Source organism: Hordeum vulgare, chromosome 5H (genome assembly GCF_904849725.1).
Source record: "Hordeum vulgare subsp. vulgare chromosome 5H, MorexV3_pseudomolecules_assembly, whole genome shotgun sequence".
Lineage (NCBI taxonomy): Eukaryota > Viridiplantae > Streptophyta > Magnoliopsida > Poales > Poaceae > Hordeum > Hordeum vulgare.
Window position 1 is genome coordinate 187,238,193 of NC_058522.1, and position 20,290 is coordinate 187,258,482.

At 43.7% G+C, this 20,290-nt stretch overlaps 1 protein-coding gene across 1 annotated transcript; it reads left to right on the forward strand.

The window, feature by feature from the left end:
* The first annotated feature begins 1,041 nt into the window (after positions 1-1,041).
* Positions 1,042-2,474, forward strand: LOC123398417. The gene is made up of 2 exons (XM_045092891.1): positions 1,042-1,738; positions 1,989-2,474. The coding sequence occupies exons 1-2, from the start codon at positions 1,354-1,356 to the stop codon at positions 2,108-2,110; spliced, it is 507 nt and encodes a 168-aa protein (XP_044948826.1). The 5' UTR covers positions 1,042-1,353; the 3' UTR covers positions 2,111-2,474.
* Positions 2,475-20,290: the final 17,816 nt, after the last annotated feature.

The window sequence follows — 20,290 nt, forward strand, 5'->3', positions numbered from 1 at the left end:
TTAAGTGAAGCTTAGTATGCAACGAGTTGTATATTGACGAAACTCCACATTCAAATATTTAGTTCACTCTCGTTTAGGTACATGACAATATTAAATATTGTTAAACATGGCAAGAGGTGAAGCATAAATAAATTACACTATCTAGGCATTTTAAATGAGGTCGGAAACAACATATAGTATTTCTGAAATGATCCCATATGGTAATTTCGGAATTCGTCCGGATCTGAACTAAACACTTTTTACATTTATTAAACAACAAAATAAAGTACATCATGTGATTCTGCACATCATTCTAGCTGATTTACATAAATAGATCATGTAAAACGAATTTACGATCTAAAAGATATGACAAACACAACACGATATGACACGAATGCAAAATGTATGCAAATGACAACCGCAAACATGTTAAAATGGATGCAACAAGATATTTATGGAACTACATGAAATTCTAGGCAATTTTAAATGAGGCTGGAAAAACGAATAAGAATTCTGAAAAGTTCCCATATGAAAATTAAGATTTCGGCACTGTTTTGCCTATAGCCCAATTTTAGAGTTGTTAAACGGTAAAATAAATGTCATCGTGTTTTCTACACATTTTAGTACAGTTACATATATAAAACATTTTAAACAGAGCTATGGTTAAATAGTTATGAATTAAAGTGTTTTAACATGGCTAAATAGTTACGAATTAAACCATTTTAACATGGCGTTTGCACAAATTAAATGGAAAAACAACTTAAAATTTATAAAAACATTTGAGAGTTGGATATTGTGAAACTACACAAAAATCTAAGCATTTTTCATGTATAAAGTTTTTAAATCCGATGTACGGTTATTTTGCTATGAATTAAATCATTTTAATATTGCATCGCGCAAAACAATGCAAACAACAAGTTTAGATATTTTTAACATGTGCGGAAGTGGGAAATTATTAAACTACACAAATTCTACACATTTTACATATCTAAATTATTTTAATCGGTTAACTAGTTATCAACAATTTTAAATCATGCAAGATTCTGCAATTAGGCACTCAGTGGTTAATTAGGCAAATTCGTTAAAAAAATATGATGTGGGCCGAATCTGTCAAATGGGCTAATCAGCACATCGAGCACGACATAACTACATTACACACTGGGCGAGGGATAGATGGGGGACGCTCAGCAGAGGCCCATGCGGGGGCAGGACGGCTAACCGTCCTTGGGTAGGCGGTTGCGGCTAGGCCACGCTGGGCCGACGCGGAGGTGCGCTTGGTCGGAGTGATTGCAAGCGGTTCGGGCCCGGCTCAAGCCGAGGCCGAGGGAGCGCGACCGGGCTGGCGTCGTTCTCCCACGACCTGGAACGGGGCAGATGTCAATGGCGATGGCGACGGCCCGCACTCCGGTGAGGGGCTTGGGTACGACGGGGGTCGGGGATGGGGTCCCCGGCTTGGATCTGGTCGGATCCAGCCGGCGGCGGGTCAAACTGCGCGGGCGAGGGTCGACGAGCTCCGTGCTTGCCATGGCGGAGCTCCTGTGGCACGGACGTCTATGGCGGCCTGGAGGCGGGGCACTGGCCTGGGCGAGGCGCTGCTCCGGCGACGGCGATCCCCGGTGCGGCTGCCGGGGCACAGGGCGAGCAGCGAGCTCCCTCGCTAGGGCACGGGACGAGCAGCGGGAACGGGCACGCTCGCGCTGGCGGCGGGCTGGTCGTGGTTCGGCAGCACGGTTCCGGGATGTCGGCGTGCTAGCTGGAGGTGGGTGGTGGCTGAGTGGCTAGGGATGCGGATTTCGAGGCTAGGCTAGAGATGCCGACACCCCCACCATCCTCTCCGACGGATCCGACGCATCAGCACCCACCGCGGCCGTGTTGTCCGTGCGGCTGTCTGGATCAGGCCCCGCCATGCAGCCTAGGCGACAAATCCCGTCGTCAAATATTTGCGTCTTCCAGCCCCTTTCGGTGTCCCCACTTGGCCACTCACTAACACCATTACTTTCCCTTTTCAGCCATCGGTCGGGTCGGCGACGTACGGGGTGAGCTGCTTCGGTTGGGATGGCGTGCGGTGGAGGTAGCGATGGAGACACAAAGTTGTGATTCAGTTTGTAGTTCAATTCAGTTAAGTATTTAAACGGAGGACCGTTGGCGGGAACGCACCACAACCGCCGATCTCAGATCCATCGCTCGCCAGACGCTCATACCGCTTCGAGGAAGAAAGGAGTCCTGGCTACCGTTTATCTTCAATTGGACGACGATCCACCACGCGAGGGTCACTGTCCCCTTTCCGACAAACCAACCTTCTCCGCAACGCTTCTGTTTTCGTTTTTAGCTTTCTTTTCTCTCATTTTGTAAGGCTATAAAGCCATGGTCCTAACTTGTGGAGAGCATCACTTTTTCTATGGTTTCCCCCTTCTTGTGCCGCCAGTGTTCCTGGATGGCTCTTATGTACCAGCTTGTAAGGATTCTACCTTAATTTCGCTAAGGAAATGAGCTAGTTCGAGCAATCTTCTATCTTTGTTCGAGTTTCAGTTAGTCAGGATCTCACAATTGGTATTCAGAGCAAGGTTCTTCCTCAGAGGCGTTTGGATCTTGGGGCTGGAGATGGAGTCGGAGGAGCCGTAAAACCCTCCCCTTCCCCTCCCTATCACGGCGACGGTGTTCTCTGGTGGCGCTGGTGGCGGGGAAATTCGGTACAGGTCTGGACAGGCTAGTGGTTGCGAAAGCGTCTTGCTTGAGCAGTAATATCCCACCACCCTCATGATGACCCAGAAGTATAGGGGATCTATCCTAGTCCTTTCGATATGTAAGAGTGTCGAACCCAACGAGGAGCAGAAGGATCTCACAAGTGATTTTAGCAAGGTAATATCTGCAAGCACTGAAATTATCAGTAACAAGTAGTTGTGTGGTGAGATGATTCCTAGCAAGCAACAAGTAACAAAAGTCGCAAAGGTGCAACAAAGTGGCCCAATCTCTTTTGTATCAAGGGACAAGCCTGGACAAAGTCTTATAGGAGGAAAAACGCTCCCGAGGACACACGGGAATTTCTGTCATGCTAGTTTTCATCATGTTCATATGATTCGCGTTCGTTACTTTGATAGTTTCATATGTGCGTGGACCGGCGCTTGGGTACTGCCCTTACTTGGACAAGCATCCCACTTATGATTAACCCCTCTCGCAAGCATCCGCAACTACGAAATAAAAATTAAGACAAAGTCTAACCATAGCATTAAACTAGTGGATCCAAATCAGCCCCTTACGAAGCAATGCATAAACTAGGGTTTAAGTTTGTGTCACTCTAGCAACCCATCATCTACTTACTACTTCCCAATGCCTTCCTCTAGGCCCAAATAATGGTGAACTGTTATGTAGTCGACGTTCACATAACACCACTAGAGGAAAAAAAACATACAACACATCAAAATATCGAACGAATACCAAATTCACATGACTACTATTAGAATGACTTATCCCATGTCCTCAGGAACAAAAGTAACTACTCACAAACCATAATCATATTCATGACCAGAGAGGTAATGAGTAGCATCAAGGATCTGAACATAAACTCTTTCACCAAGTAATCCAACTAGCATCAACTACAAAGAGTAATTAACACTACTAGCAACCTTACAAGTACCAATCGGAGTCGCGAGATGGAGACTGGTTACAAGCGATGAACTAGGGTTTGGAGATGAGATGGTGCTGATGAAGATGTTGATGGTGATGAGTCCCCTCCGATGAGAGGAGTGTTGGTGATGACGATGGCGACGATTTCCCCCTCTGGGAGGGAAGTTTCCCCGGCAGGATCGTCCTGCCGGAGCTCTAGATTGGTTCTCCTCAAGTTCCGCTTCGTGGCGGCGGTGAATCCTCCGAAAAGCCTCCCCTTGATTTTTTCGGAACGAAACCCTTCATATAGCAAAAGAGGGGGGCCAGTGGGCCAGCAGGGAGCCCACAAGCCCCCTAGGCGCGGCCAGGGGGTGGCCGCGCCTACCAGGCTTGTGGCCCCCTGGTTGCGCTCCTGTGGCACTTCTTCGGCCCAGTATTTTTTATATATTCCCAAAAAAAATCACGTTGATTTTCACGGCTTTTCGAGTTGCGCAGAATAGGCATGTCAAACTTGCTCCTTTTTCAGGCCAGAATTCCAGCTGCCGGCATTCTCCCTCTTCATGTAAACCTTGCAAAATAAGAGAGAAAATGCATAAGTATTGTACCTTGAAGTGAAATAACAGCCCAAGAAGCGATAAATATCAAGATGGAAGCATGATGCAAAATGGACGTATCAACTCCCCCAAGCTTAGACCTCGCTTGTCCTCAAGCGAAAGCCGAGCTCAATAAATATGCCCACATGTTTAGGGAGAGAGGTGTCGACAAAACAAGATACGAAAATGCAGGCATCATGATCATGATCAAAACAACAATACCGGCATATAATCTCTCATGCTAAGGTGACAATTCCTTCACAAAGCAAAGCATGGATCAAGAACCTTACCGAGAAGTAACAACCGATAGCCTTTAGTCATTGAAGCAATTGCAATTTATCAAAACATCAGAAAGAGTCAAATAAGAGCTTGTAAAGCAAATCCACATACTCAATCATCTTTTCGTTCTCTACAATTGCTACAACTCACGTGGTACTCATGAGATCAAAGTTTCAACTGGACACAGAGAAAGATAGGGGCTTATAGTTTCGCCTCCCAACCATTTACCTCAAGGGTAATGTCAGCAATAATAATTCATGAATACTTACCTCCAAGTTGACATATGAATATAGATCTTTCCCTAGCATATGACATTAGCCAAGATAAAGGCGAAATAAGGAATTGGTGAAGATCACCATGACTCTTTCAAGGACAAAAAGTAAAGGTACAAGATAGGCCCTTCACAGAGGGAAGAAGAGGTTGTCATGCGCTTTCGAGGTTTGGATGCGTGTCCTCTTAGTGCGGAGGAACGTCACTTTATATTGCCTCCTGTGATAAAGAACTTTATTATGCAGTCTGTCGCTTTTATGTATTCCTCATCACAGGTTCGTACAAAGCTTATTTTCCACACACTAATAGATCATACATATTAGGGAGCAATTTTTATTGCTTGCACCGATGACAACTTACTTGAGGGATCTTATTCAATCCATAGGTAGGTATGGTGGACTCTCATGGCAAAACTGGGTTGAAGGTTTATGGACGCACAAGTAGTATCTCTACTTGGTGCGGGAGTTTTGGCTAACATGAGGTGGAAGCAATCATCACATTCTAAGGGATCTCTAGTCATATAACATTGTTCGGAACCAAGCAAACACAATTAATTATGTTGTCTTCCTTGTCCAACATGTACTTCTAGGCATGCAATAGTTTAGTGAGTGTTCACAATCATAGATGGTGTCAAAGATGATATATTTATATGTGAACCTCTCCTTCTTTATCACTTCCTATTAATTGCAACAGTGACCAAGGTCTACGTTTGTCTACCCTCAACAAGTTTCAATCATCATTCTTTTTATATGTGAAGCCATCACTTCCCATAAGATCATTACATGATCTTTCATGCTTTTGTTCTTTTCTCAATCTATTGATCATGGCATGAGGCAAACCCCTTCAACTAAGACACTCTTTATTATATGGATCACGAGCTCGAATACATCGGCGGTGACACAAAACAAAACTCAATCCTAAAACACTAAGACCTTTATTCTACTAGAGAAAGAGAAAACTAGAAAGGAAGAAACTAAAACAAAGGTAAAGTCAAAAGATGTGATGGTGATACGATACCGGGGTAACTCCCCCAAGCTTGGCACAAGCCAAGGGGATTTCCCATACCCATGCTCAGTTGTCTTCCTTTGGAGGTGATGGTGGTGGAGTTGTTGCAGAGGTCTTGAGCTTGTTTAATTTCCACTTGAGCAAAAACTTATGCTCCCTCAGATCATCATTTTCCTCTTCAAGCTTCAACACCCTTTGGCATAATTCCTGCTTACTCTCTTGCAAGAAACGAGAAGGGATAAACAAAGTCTTAGGATTCTTCCTTGAGTCAGGGAGGTTCGACTTCTTGAACTCCACATGGGTGTCTCCAGGTTGAGGTAGAGGAGCCTCCTCCTCATTGGAACTTGTTTGTTCCTTCCCCTTGGGATCATAGTCTTCTTCCTCATCAGTGGTCCAGCCATAAGGATCCAAGTCCCCATAGACCTTGGGGTTAGCAAGGTAATATGCCACATAACTGTCCCCCTCTGAATCCTGAGAAGACATCTTGCCCTAAATCTGTGGCAGAAAACAGGCTCGAAAAGAAAACAGAGGAAATCTGCGTGATACGAGGGTCAGACCTTACGAGAGAATATATAATGATTTTTTCCAGACCAGAAGGAGTACTCCGCACGAAAACGGAGTCTGGGAGGCACACGAGGTGGCCACAAGACCCCCAGGCGCGGCCAGGGGGTGGGCCCGCGCCTGGCAGGCTTGTCGCCTCCTCGCGCGCTTTCCGGACTAGTTTCAATTTTTCTATTTTTTCAAATATTCGAAAACGGAGAAAAATTCCTACTGGAAAAGTTTTGGAGTCTGTTTTCTTACCGAATCACATACCTCTTCGTTTTCGGAGTCTGAAACAGGTTGATAAATGTCGCTTAGTTATTCTTCCGGAGTTATGGTATTGATAATATTGCTTTCAACATTTATGGGAGTACCTGAGATATAATGCTTGATTCTGTGCCCATTTACCACTCTCGGACAATTACCTTCCGTGTTGTTGATCTTGATAGCACCGGAATGATATACTTCCTCAACAATATAGGGACCTTCGCATTTAGAGAGAAGCTTGCCTGCAAAAAATCTTAAACGAGAATTATATAGCAAGACATAATCACCTACATTAAACTCATGCTTTTGTATCCTTTTATCATGCCACCTCTTAACCTTTTCTTTGAAGGGTTAATTGGATCTATGCCACTACAATTTTCACAGGTCGGAGATATGCCATTACAAAAACTGAACTTGGACATATGCCACTCCAACTTTCTTATACCTCTATGCATGCCATTTTGTCAACTTAAAAGAATAACGGTTCAAATAATACATGTATTTCGGCGTGTACTCAAGTATTTACCATACTACTCCTCTTTCCAACTTTCAACAACACGTTTGGGTCTTCCATGCACCAAAAAGTGCGATTTTTTAATTTTAACAAAAAATCCGTACTTGTCAGAAAAAATTGTGATGCCTTAAATACACGATATTTGGGCAGCATTTTGGCTCAAATTAACACAGTTTAACAAACAGAATTCATCTAGATTCATAAACAGGTTCACAATCATGATTTAACTTAGTAAATAGGTTTACATAAGCAGGTTCAAAAGCAGGTTCACAAGCATAACTTAGTAAATAGGTTCACAAGCCGCTATCCACCAAGCCAATAAAGAAGGCTTCTTTTTGCACCATTCGTAGGCTGCCCTTCTTGAGGTGGAGGCGGAGGTGGAGGTATAACAGGTGCAAATGGAACATTTTTCTTCACTTTCTTCCCTTTAGTTTTCTTCTTGGATTTCTCTTGTGATGCAAGTTTCTTCACATGACTCTTTTTCTTGGTCATATCTTGTACTGCAACTATCTTCATAGGTGTCTTCTTGGCTGATGTATTGGTCTTTTCAGGTTCCTTCCGCTTCTATGGAGTTGTTCTGGCCCTTTTCCTACAGTGACAACATTTATTTTAGACTGAGTAATCATAGATTAAGGCAAGTGCAGTAATTTACCTTATAAGATTTTGCTATAGCAGTTTTTGCATCACCTTTTGTTTGTCGGTGTAGATGAATCCTCTATAGGTATATCATCATCTACTGCCATATATTCAGGGTTAGGAATCTTGCATGTCTTCTGCATGTGCCTAGGTTCACCACACCTCTTACACTTGACTATTTTCCTTCCAGGCTCTAGCCATCCTCTAATCCTCTGAACTCGTGGCCCACCAGCCACTGTCTGTTTTTATTTTAGCCAACTTAAACCCAACTAAAATAGGATGTTGCCTTATAGATTTTCTGAAAGTCACAATGTCAGGAAAGAGAGCCCCAACCCTTATGTCTGGGTTCTCAGCGTCATGCACCATAGTATAGCCTGCAGGAACAATATCAATCACTTCTTCCTCCTCATGGTGCACAAACACATCAGCGTCATTATCCTCTTCCTCCTGAATCTTATTGCCCTGCTCAATAGATTCCACTAGGACTGGAGCAGATGGCTTAACAACATACATGTACTCATCATCTACCCCTACACACTCCTCAACCATGTCAAATGGATCAGTTTCTAGAACTAGCGTAGATGGGTCTACTTGTGCAGATTGCTTTAAAGGAAAATCTTGCATACCCATCAGTAGCACATCATTATCAGCAATAGTTGCCTCACGCACATGAACAACATTGTCATTGATAGGTATAGGAGTTTCAGAATCAGAGTTATCAAGCACAACAACAGTCAATGTAAGCTTTTTCTCTGCTTTGTACATGTGAAATATCACATGAAGTTGATCCTTATGAGTTAGTCTAACATCTTGCGCCATTATCATGTCAAAATACCACACAGTGACACTCTGATTCCTGCCAACTCTCACCTAATTAAGCCATCCATGAGCACATCCATTGTGAAATTTCCAGAGTCTACGTTCCAAGTAATTGTTTTTCCCTTCACATATGATTTCCTACCGGTCTGTTCTTTCAATAGAAACCCTTCAAGAACTAGGTCTAAGTTAACAATATTTGTTGGCTCGAACCTACAAATTTCATGCAAAAATAGCACATGTAAAAGGCTATTTGAATTAACATCCATGAAAAAAATCAGTTAACAGTACAAGGGCTGGGGCATGAGCTTCAGCATCACGAACTCACTCGTACAACGTGGGGCTCTGGGACTCCATGGATCCAGCAAGTTGTCGTCGCCCATGCCTCAGGCCACAGCGGCGCAAGCCAGCAGCCGCGGCGCCCGCCTCCCGCCGCCTTGGGCCTCGCCGCGTCTCCAGCTGCCATCGCCCGCGTCTCCAGCCGAGCGGCGCGAGCCAATAGCCGTGGCGCCCGCCTCCCGGTCCTGCCGCGTCGAGCAAGCCACCGTCACCCGCGCCTCCAGCCAACGTCGCCCGCGCGCTAGGGTTCGTGTGTGTGAGTCGGGTGGATAATGTTTGCGATGTGGTGTGTGTGGTGTATGTATGTGTGTGACAGTGTGAGTGGGCTTGGTGTTTCACATGTACGTATATGTATGTGTGCACGTATAAGGGATGTATATGGCTTGGTATTGGAGAAAATGGCATGGATAAAAATACGAAAAAGTTGTAGTGGCATATGTCCAAGTTCAGTTTTTGTAATGGCATATCTTCAACCTGTGAAAATTGGAGTGGCATAGATCCAATTAACCCTTCTTTGAACAACTTGGCATTCTCATATGCCTGAGTTCTCCATTCATCAAGCGAGCTAATGTCAAATAACCTCTTCTCACCAGCAAGTTTGAAGTCAAAGTTGAGGTCTTTGACTGCCCAATAAGCTTTATGCTCTAGCTCAAGAGGTAAATGACATGCTTTACCGTACACCATTTTGTACAGAGACATGCCCATGGGATTCTTATAGGCAGTTCTATAAGCTCACAGTGCATCATCGAGCTTCTTAGACCAATTCTTTCTAGACCTGTTGACAGTCTTTTGCAGAATTAGTTTAATCTCTCTATTGCTTAGCTCTACTTGACCACTAGACTAAGGGTGATAGGGAGACGCAATTCTATGGTTGACATCGTACTTAGTAATTATTTTAAGGAAATCACCATGAATGGAATGTGAACCACCGTCGGTCATTAGATATCTAGGAACTCCAAATCTAGGGAAAATAACTTCTTTAAGCATCCTGATAGAAGTGTTGTGATCAGCACTACTAGTGGGGATAACTTCTACCCACTTAGTAACGTAATCAACATCAACTAGGATATGAGTATACCCGTTGGGTTTTGGAAAAGGTCCCATATAATCAAAGCCCCAGACATCAAATGGTTCAATGACAAGTGAATAGTTCATAGGCATTTCCTGACGTTTACCGATATTACCTATTCTTTGACATTCGTCACAAGACAAGACAAACTTACGGGCATCCTTGAAGAGAGTGGGCCAATAGAAACCTGATTGCAATACCTTGTGTGTAGTTCTATCTCCCGCATGGTGTCCTCCGTAGGCCTCGGAGTGACACTTATGTAGGATTTGTCCATGTTCATGTTCAGGTACACAACGCCTAATAACACAATCTACTCCTTCCTTATAAAGGTGAGGATCATCCCAAAAGTAATGTCTCAAGTCAAAGAAGAATTTCTTCTTTTGCTGGTATGTGAAACTAGGTGGTATATATTTGGCAACGATATAATTTGCACAATCAGCATACCACGGTGCACTGACACGTCTCCAACGTATCTATTTTTCCAAACTATTTTGCCCTTGTTTTGGACTATAATTTGCATGATTTGAATGGAACTAACCTGGACTCACGCTGTTTTCAGCAGAACTGCATTGGTGTTGTTTTTGTGCAGAAATCAAAGTTCTCCAAACATCCTGAAAGTTTACGGGGAGCAGTTTTGGAAAATATCAAAAATACCTGCGCCAGAATCCACCTCAGGGGGTGGGCTAGTGGGCCACAAGCCCCTGCTCCGCCACCACCCCCTGGTGGCGTTGGGCAGGCTTGTGGCGCCCACAGGCACCTGCCGCCCCCAATTACAGCTCTATAAGTTGCCTTTCATCCCAGAAAAAATAAAAAGAGAAGTTTTCGTCGCGTTTTCGATACGGAGGCGCCGCCACCACCTGTTCTTCATCTGGAGGGCAGATCTGGAGTCTGTCTTGGGCTCCGGAGAGGGGAAATCGTTGCCATCGTCATCGTCAACCTTCTTCCCTCTCCAATTCCATGAAGCTCTTCGTAGTTCGTGAGTAATCTATTCGTAGGCTCTCTGGACGGTGACGAGTAGGATGAGATCTATCATGTAATCGAGTTAGTTTTAATGGGGATTGATCCCTAGTATCCACTATGTTCTCAGATTTGATGTTGCTACTACTTTGCCATGCTTAATGCTTGTCACTAGGGCCCGAGTGCCATGATTTCAGATCTGAAATTATTATGTTGTCACCAATATATGTGTGTTTTAGATCCGATCTTGCAAGTTGTAGTTACCTACTATGTGTTATGACCCGGCAACCCCGGAGTGACAATAACCGGAACCACTCCCGGTGATGACCATAGTTTGAGGAGTTCATGTGTTCACCAAATGCTAATGCGTTGGTCTGGTTATTTATTAAAAGGAGAACCTTAATATCCCGTAGTTTCCTTTTGGACCCCACTGCCACGGGAGGGATGTACAATAGATGTCATGCAAGTTCTTTTCCCTAAGCACGTATGACGACACACGGAATGCATGCCTACATCACATTGACGAATGGGAGTTAGCCACTTATCTCTCCGTGTTATAGCTGTTGCATGATGAATATCATCCAAACAAATCACCGACCCAATGCCAACGAGTTTGTCCTACTGTTGCTACTGTCGTTACTTGTCTTGCTCTGCTGCTACTACTGTTGCTACTGCTGTGACTTGTCTTGCTCTGCTGCTGCTACTACTGTTGCTACTGCTGTTACTTGTCTTGCTCTGCTGCTACCGTTGCTACTACTGTCACTTGCTACTGTTGCTACTTGCTACTGCTGTCACTACTGTTGTTACTTGCCACCGCTATTGCTCGTTACACTGCCGATACCCGCTACTTTGCTGTTACTACTTCGCTGTTACTATTGTCCTTGCAGATACTAATCTTTCAGGTGTGGTTGAATCTAACAAATTCAGCTACTAATACTTGAGAGTATACTCTCACCTCCTGACTGGCGTACCTACAAATTGGGTCGAATACTCTACCCTCGAAAACTGCTGCGAACCCATGCGCTGGTGGGCCATCAACAACATTCTTCCAGTTTCATTGTCGGGGAGTGCTATCAGCATTCTTTTGGTGCCGTTGCAGGAGAAGGTTAGTTGTTATAAGCATTCGTCTAGCTAACACTAGAGATTGTAGGATCAACACTTTTCTGGAGCTATTGCCAGGGAAGCACTGCTGACGTCAGCATTTTTCTGGCGCCGTTGCCGGGGAGGTATTGCTATATTCTCTGAGTCACTTGGGATTTATATCTGCTGATCACTATGAATAATCTGAAGGATCCGAAGACCAAAGTCTTTCCCTCAACTATGAGGGGAGGTAAGGAATTGCCATCTAGCTCTGCACTTGATTCACCTTCAGTTATGAGTAAGTTTGCGACTTCACCTCCTCCTAGAAATCTTAATTTGTAGCCTGTGCTTGATGATGCTTGTGATACTACTGCTAGAGATGCTATGGTTGATACTATGCCTGATGATGCTATGCCTGATACTATGCTTGATACTATGCCTGATACTGCTAGAGATACTATGCTTGATACTGCTAGAGCTATTATGCTTGATACTGCTTTGCCTGATGATGCTATGCCTTATACTATGCTTGATACTATGCCTGATACTGCTAGAGATACTATGCTTGATACTGCTAGAGATGCTATGCTTGATACTGCTTTGCCTGATGATGCTAGAGATGCTACTATGCTTGATGATGATATGCTTGATACTGCTAGAGATACTCCTTTGCTTGATGTTCCACTGGGAGCGTTCCTTGATGCTCATATTGCTAGAGTTACTACCGATGCTATTGAGATAGAACCTGCTTTTGCTCCTGCTAGATCTAGCTCTCCTAGATAAGAATTGCCTGATATACCTGAGGGTTACGTTATGGAGGGAGAGATAGCTAAGGATTTTCTTACGTGTAAGGATGCCTATGACGCTGAGAAATTAGTTCTCAAGTGGAAAGAAAAATCTCGGGAAGTTAGGATGAGAAATGATCCGAAGTTTGCCACTTCGCCTATCTTTGTCACCGATAAGGATTACAAATTCTCTGTCGACCCTGAGATAATCTCTCTAGTCGAATCTGATCCTTTTCACGGTTATGAGTCTGAGACGGTCATAGCCCATCTTGCCAAACTATCCGAAATAGCCAACCTTTTCACTAATGAGGAGAAGATCCGCCACTACTATATCCTTAAGTTGTTTCCTTTCTCTCTAAAGGATGATGCTAAAGCCTGGTTCACCTGTCTTTCTCCTGGATGTGTGCGTAGTCCCCAGGAGATGGTCTATTACTTCTGTGAGAAATATTTCCCTGCCCATAAGAAGCAAGCTGCCTTGCAGGAAATATACAACTTTGCTCAAGTCCAAGAAGAGAGTCTTCCACAAGCTTGGGGGAGGCTCGTCCAGCTACATAATGCTTTGCCTGATCACCCTCTTAAGAAGAACGAGATACTTGATATCCTCTATAACGGACTTACCGATGCCTCTAGAGACTACCTAGATAGTTGTGCCGGTTGTGTTTTTAGGGAACGAACTGTAGAATATGCTGAGACCCTACTGAATAACCTCTTGATCAACGATAATGCTTGGACTATTCCCGAACCACCTCCTAAGCCAACTCCTAAGAAAAGAGGTTATCTATTCCTCAGTCCCGAAGATATGCAAGAAGCCAAGAAATCTATGCAAGAGAAAGGCATTAGATCTGAAGATGTCAAAAATCTACCGCCTATCGAAGAGATCCATGGTCTCGATAACCCGATACAGGTAGTAGAAGTGAATTCTCTGCGTAGGTTTGACGAGAGTGATATTCCTTTTGATAAACCTGCTAGCCTATGCTTTGATGAATTTGACAACTTTGTTGCCAAACAACAGAGTTTCAATGATTATGTTAGCAGACATTTGGAACGAAGTGCTCGTATGCTTAGCCATCTAAGTGCTTGTGTAGATAGAAATGTCAATGCTCTGAAGCTTCTGAGTAAACATGCCTCTATGATTACTACTCAGGTAGAACAAGTACTTAAAGCTCAGAATGACCTGCTCAATGAATTAAATGACAACTCTGTCAGAGTCATTACTAGAGGAGGAAAAATGACTCAGGAACCTTTGTATCCTGAAGGTCATCCTAAGAGAATTGATCAAGATTCTCAAGGAATCAATGCTGATATACCTAGTCATCCTAAGGAGAAGAAGAAGGATGACAGAAACCTGCACACCAGTTCACCAAATACTATCACACCTGAAGAACCTAATGACATTTCTGCGTGTGATGTAGAAACACAATCAGGTGATGAACATGAACCTGGTGACAATGTGGACAGTGATGTTCATAATAATGCTCAACCTAGCCACGATGAGGATGTGGAGATTGAACCTACGGTTAATCCTGATAATCCACAACCTAAGAGATACGACAAGAATGACTTCACTGCTAGGAAGCATGGTAAAGAAAGAGAGCCATGGGTTCAGAGACCTATGCCCTTTCCTCCTAAGCCATCCAAGAAAAAGGATGATGAGGATTTTGAGCGCTTCGTTGAGATGATAAGACCTGTCTTTCTGCAGATGCGGTTAACTGATATGCTCAAGATGTCTCCGTATGCCAAGTACATGAAAGATATTGTGACTAATAAACAGAAGATACCAGATCTTGAGATCTCCACCATGCTTGCCAACTACACTTTCAAAGGTGGAACTCCTAAGAAACTTGGTGATCCCGGAGTGCCCACTATACCTTGCTCCATTAAAGGAAACTACGTAAGAAGTGCCTTATGTGATCTTGGAGCCGGTGTTAGTGTTATGCCACTCTCGCTTTATCGTAGACTTGAGTTGGATAAGTTGACACCCACTGAAATTTCTCTGCAAATGGCCGACAAATCAACTGCTTTCCCTATTGGCATTTGCGAGGATGTGCCTGTTGTGGTTGCTAATACCACTATCTTAACAGACTTTGTTATCTTAGATATTCCCGAGGACGATGCCATGGATATCATCCTCGAAAGATCCTTTTTAAACACTACAGGGGCTGTTATAGATTGCAACAAAGGCAATGTCACTTTCCATGTCAACGGTAATGAGCACACAGTGTACTTTCTGAAGAAATGATATCCAGTACATTGCATCAATGCTATCGAAAAGACTTCATCGATTCTCATTGGGAGTTTTGAATGCCCTATTCCTCGTGTCAAGATGAAGTATGATTTGCTTGTTGGGGAGATACATATCCCCATTGAGGTGACTTAGTGGCTATTCTAAAATTCTCCGTTCTCTCCTGCAATTCGAGAAGGTTTTGTCGTAAGGACTTGATCAACCCCATTGACGAATTTCTTCCGATGACCATGAAAGGGATGAATCAGAGAGTCACATACCTCTGTTTTGAGTCTTCATTTTCTGTTTCTTAGAAGAAAAATGATAGAATTAGTTTAGCTTTTCCTGTTTTCTGTTTTAGCGTCCCAGAGAAAAATACCTCGAAAATAAAAGTTCTCCGATGGTCCTGAAAATTTAGTATGATTTTTTCTGGAATTTTTGAAAATTTCGGAGCCTGAGAGTTGGTCAGGGGTCCTGACCAGTGGGCCACAAGCCCCCCCACCGCCACCTACCCCCTGGTGGCGGGGTGCAAGCTTGTGGGGCCCACAGGCACCCCCTCCACTCATTCCAGCTCCCAGCCTCTTCTTCCACCTCTAGAAAAAATTGTTTCGCAGCTCAAACCCGTGTTCTTGCTCATTTGGCTGTGATTTTTGATCTCCTTGCTCAAAGCACCATTCTCTGAACTGTTTTGGGGAAATTGCTCCTTGGTAAGTGACTCCTCCATTGGTCCAATTAGTTTTTGCTCTAGTACTTTATCCTTCGCGAATTCTTGCTGTCTTGGTGACCCTGTTCTTGAGCTATAAAAGTTGATTTTAGCTGGTCCCAAGTAGTTTTAGCACGTGATACGGTCTCTAGGCACTAGTAGGAGTAGTCGCTACAAGTTGGGCTGATCCTTTTTCACTTTTCTTTCGAAGTCTCTAAAAATTTCGGAATTTTTCAGAGCTTGAAAAGGGAAAAGATGAGGAGGTTCTTGAGAGGCTCTTCAAGACGTAATCACAAGGAGGATGAGAAGAATCACCCCAAGTACGTAGTCCCTCGAGTCACAGAAGTTCGAGCGTGCGAGTGGCCAAGTAATGAATTTTTGCGCGCCGCCAGACTTTATGAAGACTTTTATTACTTGGTGGAGAACGCAGGTCTTACTGCGTTCATTGAAGATAAGTGCCCACAATATCTTCTCCTCACCAATATTTTCGTTCAAAGCTTCAACTTTTATCCGTGGAAGAATCCTCCCATGGTTGAGTTTATGATATACGATGTCCCCCAGTGCATGACGCAACATGATTTTTGCAATGTATGCAAATTACCTTATGTTGGGGATATCCGTGACCCTCGTCCACGGGACTTGGAGGATTTCATTGGTTCTATTGTTGTTGGAGAGGAGAGAGGAGTGTCTCGCGCTAGAATTGCTAGCATATATTTTCCTGTGCTTCGGTACTTCTAACTATTTGTGGAAAATGTTTGATTGGCCGTGGGGAGGCTGGATCACTTCATTCTCCAGACCTTGCGGTTCTGCGCGAAGGCCTTTATAACGTTAAGACTTATAGCTTGGGCGCTATAGTAGCTCAACGGTTGAACCTGAACCCTTCCAAATGTATTGTCTATGGAGGTATCTACGCTACCCGTCTTGCCAGACACTTTGAGATACCGATTAGACTGGGAGAGGAAGGAGAGATGCTTCTCCCTGAGAGATATCTGGATTATGACAACATGGTTCGCCATGATTTTCTGGATAGAGATGCTAGTAGACGAATTATTTATAACCTGGTATTTAGTTAGGGTACTCGAGAGACTATTACTTTGCCTGCTCCTTCTTTGTTTGATCTTCATGCAGGTAGGTACACTATTATGCCCGCGGACATCTACGCATATTGGGGCTTGGCCCAACCACAGACGCCCGTGCCCGAGCCGCCAGTCAAGTACCAGACGCCAGTTTATCAGTGGGAGCCAGAGGAGCTTGCACAACAGTGCCATCCACAGTCTGCTCTGGAGTATTCTGGAGTTGGTGATTTCCCACCATGGGAGTAGACCAAGCTAGGCCAAAAGCCTAAGCTTGGGGGAGTACGTGTTCTCACCGACTTTACATTCATGCTTATGCTTTCACTTTGTTAGCCGGTGTTTACACTTTGCCACTGTATTATCCATGCTAGTTTCCTTTTGTTTTCTTGTTTTCTTGTTTTGTGTCCTTTTGAGAAAACCCAAAAAGGTTTTTCTTTCTTATTTTGCTTGTTGGGAGCTTTCCCATGTAAATAGTGTTCTCTTTTTCTTTTTTGTGTCAAGGTAGAATATATTGGTTACAATGTTTAGTGGTTCTTACATGCTTACCTGTTTAGCTTTCAAAGAGCCATATTATCTTGTCTTCTCCTTTGTGTTTGCCTGCAGATTCAGCTTAGTCCAATGCGCTTATTATCGTTTTCATCGTTCGATCGTGCAAATGAAAGGCAACAATGATGATATATGATGAAGTGACTGAGACTAAAAAGCTGGTATGAACTCTATCTATTTTGTTTTTGTAAATATGACTAGCTTGTCGACCCAGATTTAGCTTTGTTGTGAGAGAAGCATGTTTGCAATGACAACTTAGAGATCATAGTTTCTGATGCCATGCTTATTTAGCTGAGAGCTTATAATGGTTTGTCTTGATTGCCAACATAGATTTTGAGATGACTATGATGTAGTATGATAGGATGGTATTCTCCTTTGAATGTTTCAAGTGGCTTGACTTGGCGCATGTTCATGCATGTAATTGAAACAAAATCAACATAGCCTCTATGATGTTCGTGTTCATGGTGATTTATATCCTGTTCATGCTTGCATTCCATGTTAGTCAAACTCATTGCATCTTGATGACTGTTGTCGCTCTCTAGTTGGTCGCTTCCCAGTCTTTTGCTAGCCTTCACTTGTACTAAGCGGGAATACTGCTTGTGCATCCACCTCTATAAACCCAAAAGTTTTTCCATGAGAGTCCACCATACCTACCTATTTGCGGTATCTACCTGCCGTTCCAAGTAAATTTGCATGTGCCATTCTCTAAACCTTCAAGAAATAAATCTGTTTTGCATGCCCGAACCGCTCATGTGGTGACAGAGGGCTATTGGTATCTTCCATGCTAGGAGTGTTATCCTCGACATGTGTTTATTCACAGTCCTGCACGAGAAAGGGGCCGGTATTTGGGATGCCCAGTTCCATGCTTAAATCGAAAACATAACTGTAAAACAAGACTCCCCCCGGATTGATGTTAGAATGGACGGTACCCGAGGATTCGGCTAGCCGTGGAGTGTGATTGATTGGTGGTGGGGGAGTTAAAACTTTACTTTTCTGTTTGGGAACCGCCTATAGCATGAGTACCATGGAAGATATGGAGAACTCTTGGTAATTGCGTTGACAATGAAAGCATGCCACCCAAAATTATTATCTCTGTTTTCAAAGCTTGAAGCTTGAGCTCTGGCACCTCTGGAAATCAATGCTTCCCTCTGCGAAGGGCCTGTCTATTTATTTTCTTGTCGAGTCATCCTCCTCTTTTATAAGCACCAATTAGAGAGCACCTCTATCATTTCTATGCTTTGCTTTTGATTGATATTGAGTATGACTATGACTGGATCTTCGCTGTTATGAATTACAATGTTTAGTCAGCCCTTGATCGTTGAAAGTGCTCTGCATTTATGTTTTGCGGTCTCAGAAAGAGCTAGCGAGATACCACCTATTCATATTGCTTCATCCTTGTTTTGATTGAAGTGTTAGTATTTGAAACTCATTATTTTTTGCTCGTTAGCTGATTATGCCATTGATATTAGTTTACCGTGAGACCTTTGTGTCATTTCCTTATGGGGTTAACTTGTGATCTTGCTGAAATTCTGGTTATGAGTTACACATAGTTGCAACAACAAGATCAAACAGAGTTTGTCAAAGTTTTTCTTTCTCTGTCAGTTTGTCAACTGAGTTGCTTCAGGACAAGCAAGGTTTTAAGCTTGGGGGAGTTGATACGTCTCCAATGTATCGACTTTTCCAAACTCTTTTGCCCTTGTTTTGGACTATAATTTGCATGATTTGAATGGAATAACCTGGACTGGTGCTGTTTTCAACAGAATTGCCTTGGTGTTATTTTTGTGCAGAAATCAAAGTTCTCCAAACATCCTGAAAATTTATGGGGAGCAGTTTTGGAAAATATCAAAAATACCTGCGCCAGAATCCACCTCAGGGGGTGGGCTAGTGGGCCACAAACCCCTGCTCCGCCACTACCTCCTGGTGGTGGTGGGCAGGCTTGTGGGGCCCACATGCACCTGCCGCCCCCAATTCTAGCTCTATAAGTTGCCTTTCGTCCCAGAAAAAATAAAAGAGAAGTTTTCGTCGCGTTTTCGATACGGAGGCGCCGCCACCACCTGTTCTTCATCTGGAGGGCAGATCTGGAGTCCGTCTTGGGCTTCGGAGGGGGGAAATCGTTGCCATCGTCATCATCAACCTTCTTCCCTCTCAAATTCCATGAAGCTCTTCGTCGTTCGTGAGTAATCTATTCGTAGGCTCGCTGGACGGTGACGAGTAGGATGAGATCTATCATGTAATCGAGTTAGTTTTGATGGGGATCGATCCCTAGTATCCACTATGTTATGAGATTTGATGTTGCTACTACTTTGCCATGCTTAATGCTTGTCACTAGGGCCCGAGTGCCATGATTTCAGATCTGAAATTATTATGTTGTCACCAATATATGTGTGTTTTAGATCCGATCTTGCAAGTTGTAGTTACCTACTATGTGTTATGACCCGGTAACCCCGGAGTGACAATAACCGGAACCACTCCCGGTGATGACCATAGTTTGAGGAGTTCATGTGTTCACCAAGTGCTAATGCATTGGTCCGGTTATTTATTAAAAGGAGAACCTTAATATCCCGTAGTTTCCTTTTGGACCCCGCTGCCATGGGAGGGATGGACAATAGATGTCATGCAAGTTCTTTTCCCTAAGCATGTATGACGACACACGGAATGCATGCCTACATCACATTGACGAATGGGAGCTAGCCACTTATCTCTGTGTGTTATAGCTGTTGCATGATGAATATCAGCCGAACAAATCACCGACCCAATGCCTACGAGTTTGTCCTACTGTTGCTACTGTCGTTACTTGTCTTGCTCTACTGCTACTACTGTTTCTACTGCTGTTACTTGTCTTGCTCTGCTGCTGCTACTACTGTTGCTACTGTTGTTACTTGTCTTGCTCTCCTGCTACCGTTGCTACTACTGTCAGTTGCTACTGTTGCTACTTGCTACTGCTGTCACTACTGCTGTTCCTTGCCACTGCTATTGCTCGTTACACTGCCGATACCCGCTACTTCGCTGTTACTA

Bases quoted from the DNA above. Each gene is read 5' to 3' on its own strand.
- LOC123398417 (XM_045092891.1), top strand. From the start codon at position 1,354: ATGTCAATGGCGATGGCGACGGCCCGCACTCCGGTGAGGGGCTTGGGT. The intron at 1,739-1,988 runs GTGGGTGGTGGC...TTCCCTTTTCAG, and splicing joins TGTCGGCGTGCTAGCTGGAG to CCATCGGTCGGGTCGGCGAC.